This window comes from Moschus berezovskii, chromosome 6, assembly GCF_049115385.1.
Source record: "Moschus berezovskii isolate FMDL1 chromosome 6, NW_MosBer_1.0, whole genome shotgun sequence".
NCBI classification, from domain to species: domain Eukaryota; kingdom Metazoa; phylum Chordata; class Mammalia; order Artiodactyla; family Moschidae; genus Moschus; species Moschus berezovskii.
In genome coordinates this window covers 30,950,490-30,965,291 of record NC_142465.1, presented here as the reverse complement: position 1 = coordinate 30,965,291, position 14,802 = coordinate 30,950,490, and the positions used below count along the sequence as shown (strand labels likewise).

Genomic DNA, 14,802 nt, shown 5'->3' with positions numbered 1-14,802 from the left:
TGGGAAACAAGAAAGGACACTTTATTACTGAAAGTGGGAGTGAGGGGAGTGGGGCCGGCCAGAGGGTGGCCCTGGGAGAGGGTCCCAAGGGGCAGAGGTTGGGGCTGTCTCAGTAAACAGGGGCAGATCGTGAATAGAGCCTCCACCCCCAGCGGGGGGCTCCTGGGTTCGGCCAAGCACTGGGCTAAAGCGTGGAAACTGGGCATTGACAAAGTACAAAGGGATGTGGGTGATCCGGCCTGTGGACCAGCACTGCAGAGAGAGGGAAGCAAAGTCAATCAGCCCGGGCCCAAAGAAGGGGTATTTATGGCAAAGCTACCCAGCAGCCGTGGCCCTCAGCTCCTCCCCACTCCTGCAGCCCAGCAGCTTGCCTACTCACCACGCTGAGCAGAGCTCCTTTGTTGAAGGAAGGATGGAAAGTGATGAGCTGGGCCTGGGCTCCTAGCTCCCCCTGGATGATGCCACTAGACGAAGAAGAGGTGAGCAGGCAGCTGGAGGCAGAAGGCAAGTACAGTGGGATGTGGGTTTGGTATGGGAGGGCCAGTGAGGAACCCAGCACTTACCAAGGAAGTAGCTCAAACACAGGGCTGTTTCGAGTGCGAAAAAGGAGGATGACTGGTTTCCCATTCTGGACCCGAGGATTGCCTATAAGAGATGGATGAAGGATAGGAAGGAACTCTAGAGGCCACATCCCAGGGCAGGGGCACAGCAGAACTGCTGCCAGGACAGATACACTTGATTAATGGGGAGATGGTGCAGCCTCAGCAGAGGCCTCCTCTCCACCTCTTACCTTTCATGAGCACAGCCAGCCGCTCCCCACTTGGGTCCCAGACCATGGAGTGAGCCTCTCCCCCAAGTCTACGAGTCAGAAGAGCAGGTTGAGGGGCTCTGCATGGTCCCTCCCAGCTGAGTCTCACCGCCCCTTCCTCACCCACCCAGCCTACCTCTCCTCGCCATCTGGCGTCTGTATGGTGGTCTCAGACAGATCTGCCACTATCGTAGCGGACTTGGCGCCTCCAACATGCCCCTTTCCCTCATCTGTGGATCAGAGCAGGTGCTCTTAAGTATAGGAAAAGGGCCTGTCTCCCCCAGTCCCCTGTCTCCTCTCCATCACGGGCATCAACGCCTCTCAAGTCTTCAGAGCTTCTTTACTTCCCTTTTTGCTTCAAAGCAGCATATTCCAGGTGTCTCTTTCTTCCCGCTGACTGCCCCAGCTAATGTGCATCCAGAAGTGTCGCCCCTGACTCACCACAACGTTCTGGGAATGACAAGGAGTAAATAAGCGGCTCCCCCAACACGGTGAACAGCAGGCGGTTTCCACTGGGGCTCCAGCAGCCAGTCTGGGGTCAGGGGGCAAAGGGCAGGAAAAGGGTGGTCTATGGGAATATAGGAAGGACGCATAGGAGGAAGAGAACTAGCGGAGGTAGGGGGGCACGCCTGGGGAAGTAGAGCCAATCTCCTCCCCAGCTCCTGCACTGTACACTCCCTCCTACCTGGCATCGCCCCGAGAGGGTAGGCCACCGCTCACAAGTCCACATCTGGGCCTCCCAGACTCTGTGCCAGAGAAGCAGGCCACAGCTTAGAGTTCCAGGTGTCACAGCTCAGACCTCCCTGCCTGTCAGTCCCAGGTTCAGGGGAATGGGAATGGGGACAGAAGGCTGTGCACTGGAAGTTCCAGAAGCCTAGTGCCTTTCTCCATGTCCTTCCTGCCCACTCCCACTCTCCCCACACTCACCGAAAGACAGCTGAAGGAGTGGTAGCCAAGACTTTGCTGCCATCTGGGGACCAGAGCAAGTTCGTAACCCCACCTCCCCGAAACCAGGGAAGGGGAACACAGGTCTCTGTTGAGACATCCCATACCTAGGAGAAAGGCGGGGAGAGAGTGAGACAGGGAGACAGTATCCCCAACACCCCCCAGACCCCCTTCCCTGAGGTACAGAGAACCAGAGAGGGGAGGAAGTGGGAAAGGGTTGAAACAGGAGGAAACAGCGAGCAGAATTTTACATGCGAGGAGCAGGGCTGGTGCTGCACCTTGGCTAAGTTTAAGACTGAATGGATAACTATGCCTCTCCTCCCCCAGCGTACTTCCCACCACCAGGCAAAAGCAGCTCTTCTCTCAAGTCTGAGGGGTGTGGCTGAAGTGACCCCAAGAGGCGTGGGGACCAACTCACCAGGATGGCAGCATCCACAGGGGAAGCTGAGAGCAGCCGCCCCCCACTAGGGGCCCAAGCCAAGCTGGTAACAGGTGCGTGCCCAGGGTGAGAGAGCACCTGGGCACAGCCGGAAGAGGGTCTGCAGAGGGAAACAGGGTATGGGGTCAGAAGACAAGAAGAAAGCCTTGAGATTCTATTCCCTTGCCGCCTCCTGCTAAAACTGGCAATCCCTGCGGCCCCTCTGTGTTCAGGAGTAAGAATCATGGAAGTTAAAGGAAAACAAGAAGGAAGCAAGGGCAGTCACTACCAGGAGTCCAGAAAGGGTGAAAGGGAGTAAACCTGAAAGAGACAAGAACTGTATTATTACTATTATTCGTTTATTTACTGGCTGTGCTGGATCCCTGTGGCTCTGTGGGTTTTTCTCTAGTTGCAGTGCAGGAGCTTCTTGTTGCAACGACTTCTCTTGTTGGGGAGCATGGGCTTTAGAGCGCGTGGACTCAGTAGGTGTGGTTTCTGGGCTCTAGAGCACAGGCGCATAGTTGTGGCTCCCCAGCTTAGTTGCTCTCAAGAATGTGGGAATCTTCCTGGATCAGGTATTGCACCTGTGTCTGCTGCACTGGCAGGGAGATTCTTTACCACTGAGCCATCAGGGAAGTCCGAAAGAGACAAGAACCTGTGACAAGTAAGGCTAGATGGTGCTGGGCTGGGGAGATGCATGCTCTGCTCTAGATGAGAACCCTCTCTCCACAGGACCACCCTGCCTGGAGGCCAGGATAACCCGTGACATCACCTCACAGTTCCAATCTCTTATCTTTCTAGTTATCTGCCACTCCTCAGAATTCATCCTGTGCTCCCAAACCTCTTTCTCTGTGTTTCCTTGTCACAATTACCTTCCCTCCTCCATGCTCTGCCTCATTTTCTGCTCATCAAGGATGGCGCGTGTGGCAACCTCCCCGACTAGGCTGGGAACTAACTGAGGACGCCAGCTGTGTCAGTCAGCTCTGAATCTCCAGAGCGACGTACTTGGCCCAGAAAGTGCAGGCTACTATCTGAATTAATGCCACTCTGTCCCTTTTCCTCCCAACTATACACCCACCTTTAGCTCTAATGAGGTCTTAGGTCACCAGTCTACAAGTTACTCTCTTAAGTTTACAATACATCAGTTTACAGAGATCCATCTCATTCTTTTCAGTGGCCTCACTGTATTCCACTGAATAGATGAACTATAGTTTATTCAGTCATGCCTCCACAGACATTTCAGTTGTTGGTGATATTTTTATTACAAATAGTACTGCAAAAGTATTCTTTATGTCTTTATGTACTCATGTCATTATTTGTGTAGAATACAGTATTAAAACGGAATTGTGGGTAAAAAAGACTTGCACCTTTCAAAAGATAAATATGCCAACAAATTATTTTCTGAAAAGTTTGTGGGGCTTCCCTGGTGACCCAGTGGTTAAGAATCTGCCTCACAATGCAGGGAACACCAGTTCGATCCCTGGTCTGGGAAGATTCCACAGGCCAGTGCACCATAACTACTGAGCCAGAGCTCTAGACCCCGGGAGCCGAAACTACTGAAGCCTGTGTTCCCTAGAGCCTGTGGTCCTCAATAAGGGAAGCCACTGCGATGAGAAGCCCGCATACCGCAACCAGAGAATGGCCCCTGCTCACTGCAACTAGAGAAAGCCCACACACAGCAACAAAGACCGAGTGCAGCCAAGATAAATGAAATAATTTTTAAAAAAGAAAAGTTTGTACCAAACTATGCCATTTTTCCTACTCTTGCTAATAATGGATGTTATCAAACATTTCAATTTTAATAATACTGTCATTCTGAATGGGCAAAAAAAAATCCTATATATTTTTCTAGCCCTTTTAATTATGTATTTTTACACTTAGTTTTTTAATCAGCTTGGAATTTATTTGTATATAAAATGTGAAGCAAGGCCAAACTGTACCATTTTCTAAATGGATAGCCAATTATGTCAAAACCACTAAAAACAAAAACCAAATCTGAACCTGGCTATTGCAGTGCAAACCAAATTCATCATATATTAAATTTCCATAAATTCCTATATCTGTTCCTGAATGTTGTTCTGATACATTGATCTATTTGTCTGATTATGACAATATCTTTGTATTACTGTAACTTCATAAAGCATTTCAATACCTAGAGGCAAGTCTCCTCTCAGTATGCTTCCTTTTCACACTGCTCATGGCTATCCTTCCACATCTATTCTTTCGTAAAAACTCTAAATACCATTTTGTCCAGTTCACAAAAACAATTCAGTAGAATGCTAATTGGAAATACACTTAACTTGACATCTTTATGATTAAATTTTCCTATCCAGGAATACAGCATGTCCCGCCATTAATTAAGCTTTTGTTTAATATTCTTGTTTAATATTGACTTCTCTGGTAGCTCAGACGATAAAGCATCCGCCTACAATGTGGGAGACCCGGGTTCAATTCCTGGATCAGGAAGATCTCCTGGAGAAAGAAATGGCAACCCACTCCAGTATTCTTGCCTGGAAAATCCCATGGACAGAGGAGCCTGGTTGGACACAACTGATTGACTTCACTTTCTTTCTTCCTTTAATATTCTTCAACCACTTTCTTTAGATGTCTAACATTAAATAAAATTTAACAATTTATTCCTAGTAACCTATAGTAATTATTGGACCTGTTGTAATAGAACATATTTTTCATCGCAATTTCTCAGCTGATTCTTACTGTTACAAAGGAAAGCTATGACCTTTTCAGTTTCCTGGATCCAATTACCTTACTACTTACATTTCTTACCAGATTAAACAGGTTTCTTTTAGTTGAATCTCTTATTTTATCTAGGTGTAAAATCATATCTCCAAATTAATATTATCTTCTTTCTCAAGACTTTACCACATTCCTTTTTCTTGTCTTACTTTACTGCACTCACAAGAACATCCAAAACTACTGTTGATTAACATGGTGGCAATGATACCTCTGTCTTTATCTTGACATTACTGGAAAAACTTTTAGTATTTCCTATTTCACAGTTTAATATGGCAGCCACTGATTTTGAGTATATACTCTTTATGTTTAGGTCATCTCTTTGTATTCCTATTTACTTTATGCATTCAGCAGGATGTCTGCTTATTCAAGGGCATTTATTAATATACACATTTTTCTCCCTTAATTTGCCAATGTAATAAATCATTTTAATACATGTCCTAATGGTACATAGTTTCTAATTTCTGGAAAATTCCACTAGGTTAAAAATTTTTTTTTTAAAAATATGCTTTTGGATTCTATTTGGTAGTCTTTTATTTAGGATTTTAAAATCAGTATTCAAATATTTTCTTTCTTATACTACCTATTGTCAGGTTTCAGTTTTAGGGTCACATTAACTTTGTAAAAAACAAATCAGGGTGGGACAGAAAGAGGACATTAATGGGAAAACTGGTGAAATGCAAACAAAGTCTACAGTTTAGTTAATAACAACGTTCAAATGTCAGTTTCTTAGTTTTCACAGATGTAACACGGTAATATCAGATGTTAATTAACAGTGGGGGAAACGGTGTGAAGGTATAGCCAAACCCTCTGTACTATCTTTGTATCTTTTCCAAAAATCTAAAATTACGTCCATATAAAGTTTATTAAACAAATCAGGAGGCTTTCCAAATTTTTCTATGATCTGGATTAGTTTCAGTAGCATGGAGATTATCTTTTCTCTGACAGTTAGACAAACTATCATAAAATCATCTCAGTCTGGCATCTTTTTTAGTGGTACAACTCATCCACTTTGGTAACACATATTTGGTAGAAAATCAAACATTTCCTTAGATTTTCAAATGTGCTGGTCTAAATGTATAAAATATTATCTAATAATTCTTCTATTTTCTTCCATATTAGTGGTTCTCTCTCTTTTCCCATTCTGAAAATAGTATACTTTGATTTTCTCTTTTGCCTTAATAAAGCGAGCCAAAATCTTTATTCACAATTTAAAGAACCAGTTTCTGGTTTTATATTTAGTAGTTCTTGTGGGGATTCTTTTTCCATTTTCACTGGTTCCAGCTCAAATGCACATTAATTCCATATCGACATTAATCGCCTTTCTCCCTTCTGTTAAACTTGCATCTGGCAGTCCTCCCAAAGAGACTTTCCACCTCATGATCCACAGGTGCACACTCCCCACAATCCCAGAGGCCCCTGGTTCTGTCCCTTTCTCCAGATTACCGCTTTGCAGAACCTCCACCTTGGCCCTAGGTCTGCTGCTCCTGTAGCCATGGGAAGTGCTATGAGGATAAAGGACTTTCCCTCCCAGACCTCCTCACCAACCCAGGCCTTGGCTATGGCAAGAGACTGCTGGGACTCACCGGGTAGACAAGGATGTGGGGTCCAGAGTCCAGATGAGAATGCAGCTCTGGCAGGCCACAGCCAAGACAGAGGCACTGAGGGGCTTCCAGGCCAGGGCCGCCACATTGCGCTGCAGCCGGTGCTTCAGGGAGGGGACTATAGTGCTGGGGTGAAATGGGAGGGGACAGAGTCAAAGCAGGGACACTAAGGTGCAGGGGACCTGAGTGTAATTGAGGACAGACATCCAGAGAAGAAAGCAAATCATCCAGCGCCTGGGGGTATGCTGGGACAGAGGATAGGATAAAGGCTGGGTTTGGAACGAGGATGCATCCAGCTGTGGGGCCTCCCTGACCTCAGTTCTGAAAAGAGCCATCGGACTGGGCTCAGGAACTGCAGGACTCCCCGGGCACCAGAGCTGGAGAAGGAAGTGAGGACTGAGAGAGGGAGACTAAAGAGTCAGAGCCTACCCAGTGTGCCACACATACCTATTGGCGTTATACACGCGGACTGAGTCATCCAGCAGAGCCACGGCAAACTTGTTCGTGTGGGGGTGCCATGCAAAGACCCGCAAGCAGCAGTTGGACCTGGGGCAGGGGTGAGAGTGAAGAGTCCGAACTGCACCTCACCATACCTGGGCCCAGAGCTCAGGCTGCCTTCCACATGAGACCGTTTACCATTTTTTGCTGTTTCTTTCTTTATTGAGAGGTATAAGGAGCGAGAACATGGGGACAGTCAGGGAAGGGGTGGGAGGAGTCTCTGCCTTATCTTCCCTCTCCCCAAAAGAAGTTTCAAGGTTCAGGACTTCCTTCTAACAAAAGCCCCAGAGCTGGTACACTCACCAATTTGTGACTTGAGCAAATTCAGCAATCAGATCTTCGCTCCTAAGCTGTAATAACAAAGCAGACAGAGGATGCACTGGGACAAAGGGAGCTTATCCCCTCAAAGCTCCCACGGGGAGCTGGACCATTCCCACCCTCTGCCGTCTTCCCATCACAGCCTGACCCTAAGGCACAGAACACGGCAGGAGGAGAGGAGTAGCAGCACGGAGGGCCAGTGGCAGAAGCCAAACTTACAGACAGATGGGGAAACAGGGACCCGTGGAGGGAGGAGGCCCATCGACAGAGTGCCAGGGCCCAGCTGGATGCCGTCTTCACCCACTCAAACACTGTGGGGTTGAGGAAGCAGCCGTGATTAAGCTGTTCACAGGGCACGTGAACCCGTGCACATTAAACCGTTCTCACTGGGCACCCTCCTAGGTAAGGGCTGAGCAAGGGCAAGCACTCTCCAGGCCCTTCCACCCAACAAGTGATCTGGACACCTGCTCTGTGGCATGAGGGGTAGGGAGAGGTGAGAGAAGACAGCACCAGTGGAGACAACTGGGCCAGGAATACAGGGCTGAAGGGAAAGGCGCTGGGCCAACAGGTACTGGGATGAATTACGGAGAATATGGAGGGGAGATGGCAACCACAGAAATAGAGAAGGCTGGAGGTAAACACACTTACCCTCCTCCTCTGAATTTGCAATTTCATTCAGCACCCCAAAAAGGCCTACATCACGCCTGAAGAGGAGAGGGAACTGTGAGTTAGATAGCTCTGATCCCTTCAGTCTCCCCGCTAAGTTCCTCCATTCGCTCATTCATTCAATCAACATGTACTCAGAATACGATCAGGGACTTCGCTGGTGGCTCAGTGGCTAAGACTCCACACTCCCAATGCAGGGGGCCCAGGTTCCATCCCTGCTCAGGGAACTAGATCCCACACGTTGCAACTATAAGATCCTGCGTGCTGCAATGAAGACCTGGTGCAGCCAAGTGAGTAATACATAAATATTTAAAAAATAAATCAGAGCACTTCCATTTAATGAGTGGCAACTATATGTCAAACACTTTATATTGTCCTTTCTTTCTGCCCATTTCCTCAATGAGACAACTAAGGCTCAGAGGTCTGTCAGGGCTTTGTGTGCAGATCAAGGAATCAGGACTTGCCCAAAGACAATGAATGGAAAGCCACTGAAGGAGTTTCAGTTAAGGAATAAACTGATCACACAGGCATTTTAGAAAGATCAGTCTGGTTGCAGATTAGAGGGATACAAAAATGGAGAGAAAGAAATAGGTTAAGAAGCTACTTCAGGAATCTAGAAGAAAGGCCAAAGTGGCCTGAACCACTGGGGGTTGAAAAAAGAGGACAAGTCTGAGAGCTTGATGAAGTAGAATGGACAGGACTGGAGGACTAATTCAACATTAGTAAGGTAAAGAGTAATATCAAGGGAAACACCTAGATGATAATTACAGCATCCAACACTGATTACACTGTGCCAGGGCTGGGCTACAGCTTCACACGCAACATCTAACTTAGCTATTATCACAACCCTACACAACAGAGACTGTTATCATCTGCATTTTTAGATGAGAGAACAGGGAGTGTGAAAGGTTGATTATCAAAGGTGAACTAGGTAGGAAAAAGCAGCGTCAGGATTCAGTCTGCCTGTCTGTCCCAAAGCCTGCATTCAAACCACTTATTCTTATATGACTAGGAAGGGCATTCCTTGAGACAAAAAACACAAGGAAGACACTGGCATAGAGAGGAAAACAAAGAGACTGATTTTGAACGTGCTGAGTGTGTGAGGCCTGTAGAGCATCTGACGGAGGGTGCTGAACAGACAAGTGAACACCACGGTGTGGTGCAAGTCCAGTTCAGGACATCACCATGTAAAAGACATCAGAACTGCTCCCGGGCTGTCAAAGCGGAAACAACGCCCAGCTGTGGATGTGACTGGTGGTGGAGGTAAAGTCCGATGCTGTAAAGAACAATATTGCACAGGAATCTGGAATGTTAGGTCGATGAATCAGGGTAAATTGGAAGTGGTCAAACAGGAGATGGCAAAAGTGAACATTGACATTTTAGGAATTAGTGAACTAAAATGGACTGGAATGGGCGAATTTAATTCAGAAGACCATTATATCTGCTACTGTGAGTAAGAATCCCTTAGAAGAAATGGAGTAGCCCTCATAGTCAACAAAGAGTCTAAAATGCAGTACTTGGGTGAATCTCAAAAATGACAGAATGATCTCTGTTTGTTTCCACGGCAAACCATTCAATATCACAGTAATCCAAGCCTATGCCCCAACCAGTAATACTGAAGAAGCTGAAGTTGAACAGTTCTATGAAGACCTACAAGACCTTCTAGAACTAACACCCAAAAAAGATGTCCTTTTCATCAAAGGGGACTGGAATGCAAAAGTAGGAAGCCAAATGATACCTGATTTGACCTTGGAGTACAAAATGAAGCAGGGCAAAGGCTAACAGAGTTTTGCCAAGAGAATGCACTGGTCATAGCAAACACCCTCTTCCAGCAACACAAGAGAAGACTCTACACATGTACATCACGAGATGATCAATACCCAAATCACACTGATTATATTCTTGGCAGTCGAAGATGAAGAGGCTCTAAACAGTCAGCAGAAACAAGACCAGGAGCTGACTGTGGCTCAGCTCATGAACTCCTTATTGCAAAATTCAAACTTAAATTGAAGAAAGTAGGGAAAACCACTAGACCATTCAGGAATGACCTAAATCAAATCCCTTACGTAGAAGGGATCCCTTATATTGAAGTGACAAATGGATTCAAGGGATTAGATCTGATAGAATGCCTGAAGAACTATGGATGGAGATTTGTGACACTGTACAGGAGGCAGTGGTCAAGACCATCCCTAAAAAATAGAAATGAAAAAAGGCAAAATAGTTGTCTGAGGAGGCCTTACAAATAGTTGAGAAAAGAAGAGAAGCTAAAGGCAAAAGAGAAAAGGAAAGATATATCCATCTGAGTGCAGAGTTCCAAAGAACAGCAAGGAGAGATAAGAAAGCCTTCCTCAGCGATCAATGCAAAGAAATAGAGGAAAACAACAGAATGGGAAAGACTAGAGATCTCTTCTTCAAGAAAATTAGAGACACCAAGAGAACATTTCATGCAAAGATGAGCACAGTAAAGGACAGAAATGGTATGGACCTAACAGAAGCAGAAGATATTAAAAAGAGGTGGCAAGAATACACAGAACTATACAAAAAGGATCTTTGTGACCCAAATAACCACGATGGTGTGATCACTTACTTAGAGCCAGACATCCTGGAATTCAAAGTCAAGTGGGCCTTAGGAAGCATCAATGTGAACAAAGCTAGTGGAGGTGATAAAATTCCAGCCAAACTATTTCAAATCCTAAAAGATGATGCTGTGAAAGTGCTGCACTCAAAATGTCAGCAAATTTGGAAAACTCAGCAGTGAACACAGGACTGGAAAAGGTCAGTTTTCATTCCAATCCCAAAGAAAGGCAATGCCAAAGAATGTTCAAACTACCACACAATCGCATTCATCTCACACGCTAGCAAAGTGATCCTCAAACTTCTCCAAGTCAGGCTTCAACAGTATGTGAACCATGAACTTCCAAATGTTCAAGCTAGATTTAGATTGCCAACATCCATTGGATCATAGAAAAAGCAAGAGTTCCAGAAAAACATCTGCTTTATTGACTATGCCAAAGCCTTTGATTGTGTGGATCACAACAAACTGCGGAAAATTCTTCAAGAGATGGGATACCAGACCACTTTACCTGCCTCCTGAGAAATCTGCATGCAGGTCAAGAAGCAGCAGTTAGAACCGGACATGGAACAACAGACTAGTTCCAAATTGGGAAAGGGGTATGATAAGGCTGTATATTGTAACCCTGTTTATTTAACCTTTATGCAGAATACATGCGAAATGCAGGGCTGGATGGAGCACAAGCTGGAATCAAGACTGCCGGGAAAAATATCAATAACCTCAGACATGCAGGTGACACCACCCTTATGGCAGAAAGTGAAGAACTAAAGAGCCTCTTGATAAAAGTGAAAGAGGAGAGTGAAAAAGCTGGGTTAAAACTCAACATTCAAAAAACTAAAATCAGGGCATCCAATCCCGTCACTTCATGGCAAATAGATGGTGAAACAATGGAAACAGTAACAGACTTTTATTTTGGGGGCTCCAAAATCACTGCAGATGGTGATTGCAGCCATGAAATTAAAAGACACTTGCTCCTTGGAAGAAAAGCTATGACAAACCTAGACAGCATATTAAATAGCAGAGACATTACTTTGCCCACAAAGGTCTGTCTAGTCAAAGCTATGGTTTTCCCAGTAGTCATGTATGGATGTGAGAGTTGGATCATAAAGATGACTGAGCACCGAAGAATTGATGCTTTCGAACTGTGTGTTGGGAGAAGACTCTTGAGAATCCCTTGGACTGCAAGGAGATCCAACCAGTCCATTCTGAAGGAAATCAGTCCTGAATATTCATTGGAAGGACTGATGCTGAAACTGAAACTCCAATACTTTGGCCACCTGATGCGAAGAACTGACTCATTGGAAAAGACCCTGATGCTGGGAAGGATTGAAGGCAAGAGGAGAAAGGGATGACAGAGGATGAGATGGTTGGATGGCAACACCAACATGATGGACATCAGTTTGAGCAAGCTCCGGGAGTTGGTGATGGACAGGGAAGCCTGGCCTGCTGCAGTCCATGTGGTCACAAAGAGTTGGACACAACTGAGTGACTGAACTGAGGGGGCTTCCCTTGTGGTCTAGTGTTAAGAATCCACCTGCCAATGCGGGGGCACAGGTCTGACCCCTGCACTGGGAAGATCCCATATGCCGCAGAGCAACCAAGTCCGTGCACCAGGACTACTGCAGTCTGAATGGCTAGGGCCAATGCTCTGCAAAGAGAGAAACCACTGCAATAAGAATCCCGAGCACCCACAACAAAGAGTAATCCCTGCTTGCCACAACTAGAGATGGCCCCCGCACAGCCCCTGAAGACTCAGTGCAGCCAGAAATAAAATAAATAAACAGAACTTAAAAAAACAAAAAACAGCTATTCACATAAGACAGCAGCAAGCAACTTCCCTGGTGATGCAATGGCTAAGACCCCATACTCCCAATGCTGGGGGCCGGAGTTCAGTCTCTGGTCAGGAAACTAGATCCCGCAGCCCAACTAAAAGATCTCGAATGCCACAACGAAGATGTAAGATCCTGCACAACTAGAACCCAGAGCAGCCAAATAAACATAAAAAAAAAAGACAGCAGGAAGAGAAGCAGCAGCTCGACAGAGGCAGAAAGCATCCAGGACTGAATGGGTTTTCAGACCACAACCTGATGTTTAGCCTCACTCAAGGAGACATGCAAATGAAACTGTTATGCAAAATCAAATATCAAAGTTTGATAAGACAAGTATCAGAAAACAGGCACTCTCAATTTTTTGGCTTTTATTGGAGCATAGTTATCTCACTGCTGGTGGGTCTATGCTGCTGCTGTCTCACTGCTGGTGGGTCTATAAATATGTACAACTTAGAGAACTGTATGGCAACAGCTCATGAAATTACAAATGAACATACCCTTTGAACCCCTACATACAATGAGAAGGATAATACTAATAATGGCTAACTCTTGAAGGGATTAACATGTGTTTTACTCATTTAATCATCACTAGACCCTTGTAAGACAGGTTTCATTTTACAGATGAAGAAATTGAGGGACAAACTGATTAAGTAACTTGCTCAAGGTCACACAGCTAAAAAGCGGCACAGCCAGGAACTGAATCCAGGTTTCACTCCTACACATACAAAATGCATGACCCATGTATGAGATTATTCACTGCAAACTTATACCTATCCTTTCTGAGTTTCAGGTAAAGGCTCTGAAAGTGATAATGACATGAGGGAGCAAGTTTAAATAATTAAACCAGAAAGGAAAGCAAGTCATTGGAGATGAAACGGAACTACCGTTGCACAGCCTTGAGTTCCCACAGAAAGGACTGATAATTTGATGTGTTGAATGACAGACAGCTCTGAGCTAGAGAGAGCCAGGAAGCCCAGGGCAGAGGTGGTGACCTCACTGCCTCCAGGATCTGCAGACCAGTGGCCCAGGAGACCCTCTGCCAAGTCTCACCAAATGTTGATGCATCTCTTCCACACTTGCTCCCGGTAGTGGATGAAGGCAGTTCTTGTGGCGTGGTCCAGCCTTCCAGGGGTCTTCAAGGGATCCTTAGTCAGGTTTAGGACAGGAAGATTGATCCACTATAGCCAGAAATGAGAGGTATGACAGTGAGTGAGTTCTCTTTCCTAGATCTGTACTGAACCCCCGTTTCCCATTTCCACAAAAGAAACACTTGTGGAACTAGGGAAACAAGTCTTATCTCCCTCATCGGTAAAACCAGAATAATATTTCATAGGGATGCTATGACTATTAAATCACATTATTAAAACATTTGTGGAGAACACCTGACTCAGAGCCTCTTTCTTCCACGCCAACGCTCAATAAACGTCCATTTCTCTTCCTTTTCCTTGCCAGGAGAACCTCGGGGGAAATAGCTCCCCAGGTTGGGCCTTCCCAGTTGTCCCAGATACTGTCTCCAACTTTTCAGAAGTCCTCCTGCACAGTCACATCGCCAAGATTCGCCCCCACTCTCTCCATCCCCGCTAGGCCCGCCCCACAGCTCCTCAGCATCCCTCATCCTCCAATCTTAGCTCTAAAATACACTCCATCTCTTCTATTCTTCTCCACCCTGGGAGAGGTTGTTTCCAACCCTCCAGTCTGGGGACCGCGACGCGCAACCCCCTCCAAGTTGCCTCTGCCCCCCGCCCCAGACCCTCCGACACCGCCCCCCAGGCCTAAAGGTCCCTCTCTCCAAGCCCAGACCACCTGGCCCCGGAAGTCGGGAGGCGGACTCTCACAGCTACTGCCAGTCACCAGTTCGTTATTGTGCTCGTAGAGGGTGATCTGTCCCCTAGGCGGCGGAGGAGGGAACAACCCCAGGGAGCACATCTTGCCGGTCCCGAGGACGTCCGGAATCAGCAAACTGCCAGAGACCCGCTCCTCTGACTCTCAGTTCCCGGGCTAGATTCGGATGCGTACGGGTAGCCGCATGGGACAAACGGCAGTACAACGCTCAAAGAAAGTAAACGGAAGAGCAATGGAGAAGAAGGACGCATGCGCAGTTCTGGGAGAGACTTCCGGCGTCCTGGCGCGCCGCCTGTCGGCGGGAGAGGGAGCGGCGCAAGACACGTCCGCAGCGCTGACCCCTCGTTAAGGGTCAGACGGGTTTTTTTGTTTTGTTTTGTTTCCTGTGAGACTGCTGTTTTCCCAGTTCCGAATTCCCCGGCATAGTCTCCCACTCACTCTCAGCACTCGAGAAGCCCAAAATAAGCCACGTTCAGGGAAGTACAGGGAAGTACCTAATTAAACCCTTCCAGAACTGTGAATCGCCCAGAGGAAAATACCGACTCTTTATC

At 46.4% G+C, this 14,802-nt stretch overlaps 1 protein-coding gene across 1 annotated transcript; it reads right to left on the bottom strand.

Moving 5' to 3' along the window:
• Positions 1–5: 5 nt before the first annotated feature.
• AAAS (aladin WD repeat nucleoporin) lies at positions 6–14,469 on the bottom strand. The gene is made up of 16 exons (XM_055395245.2): positions 14,213–14,469; positions 13,460–13,587; positions 7,991–8,046; positions 7,562–7,653; positions 7,328–7,374; positions 6,974–7,072; positions 6,509–6,652; positions 2,172–2,292; positions 1,736–1,860; positions 1,494–1,554; positions 1,250–1,340; positions 945–1,038; positions 791–858; positions 564–645; positions 380–464; positions 6–252 (listed from the first exon to the last, which is right to left on the bottom strand). Exons 1-16 carry the CDS (start codon positions 14,333–14,335, stop codon positions 25–27), a joined length of 1,644 nt encoding a protein of 547 aa, XP_055251220.2. The 5' UTR covers positions 14,336–14,469; the 3' UTR covers positions 6–24.
• Positions 14,470–14,802: the final 333 nt, after the last annotated feature.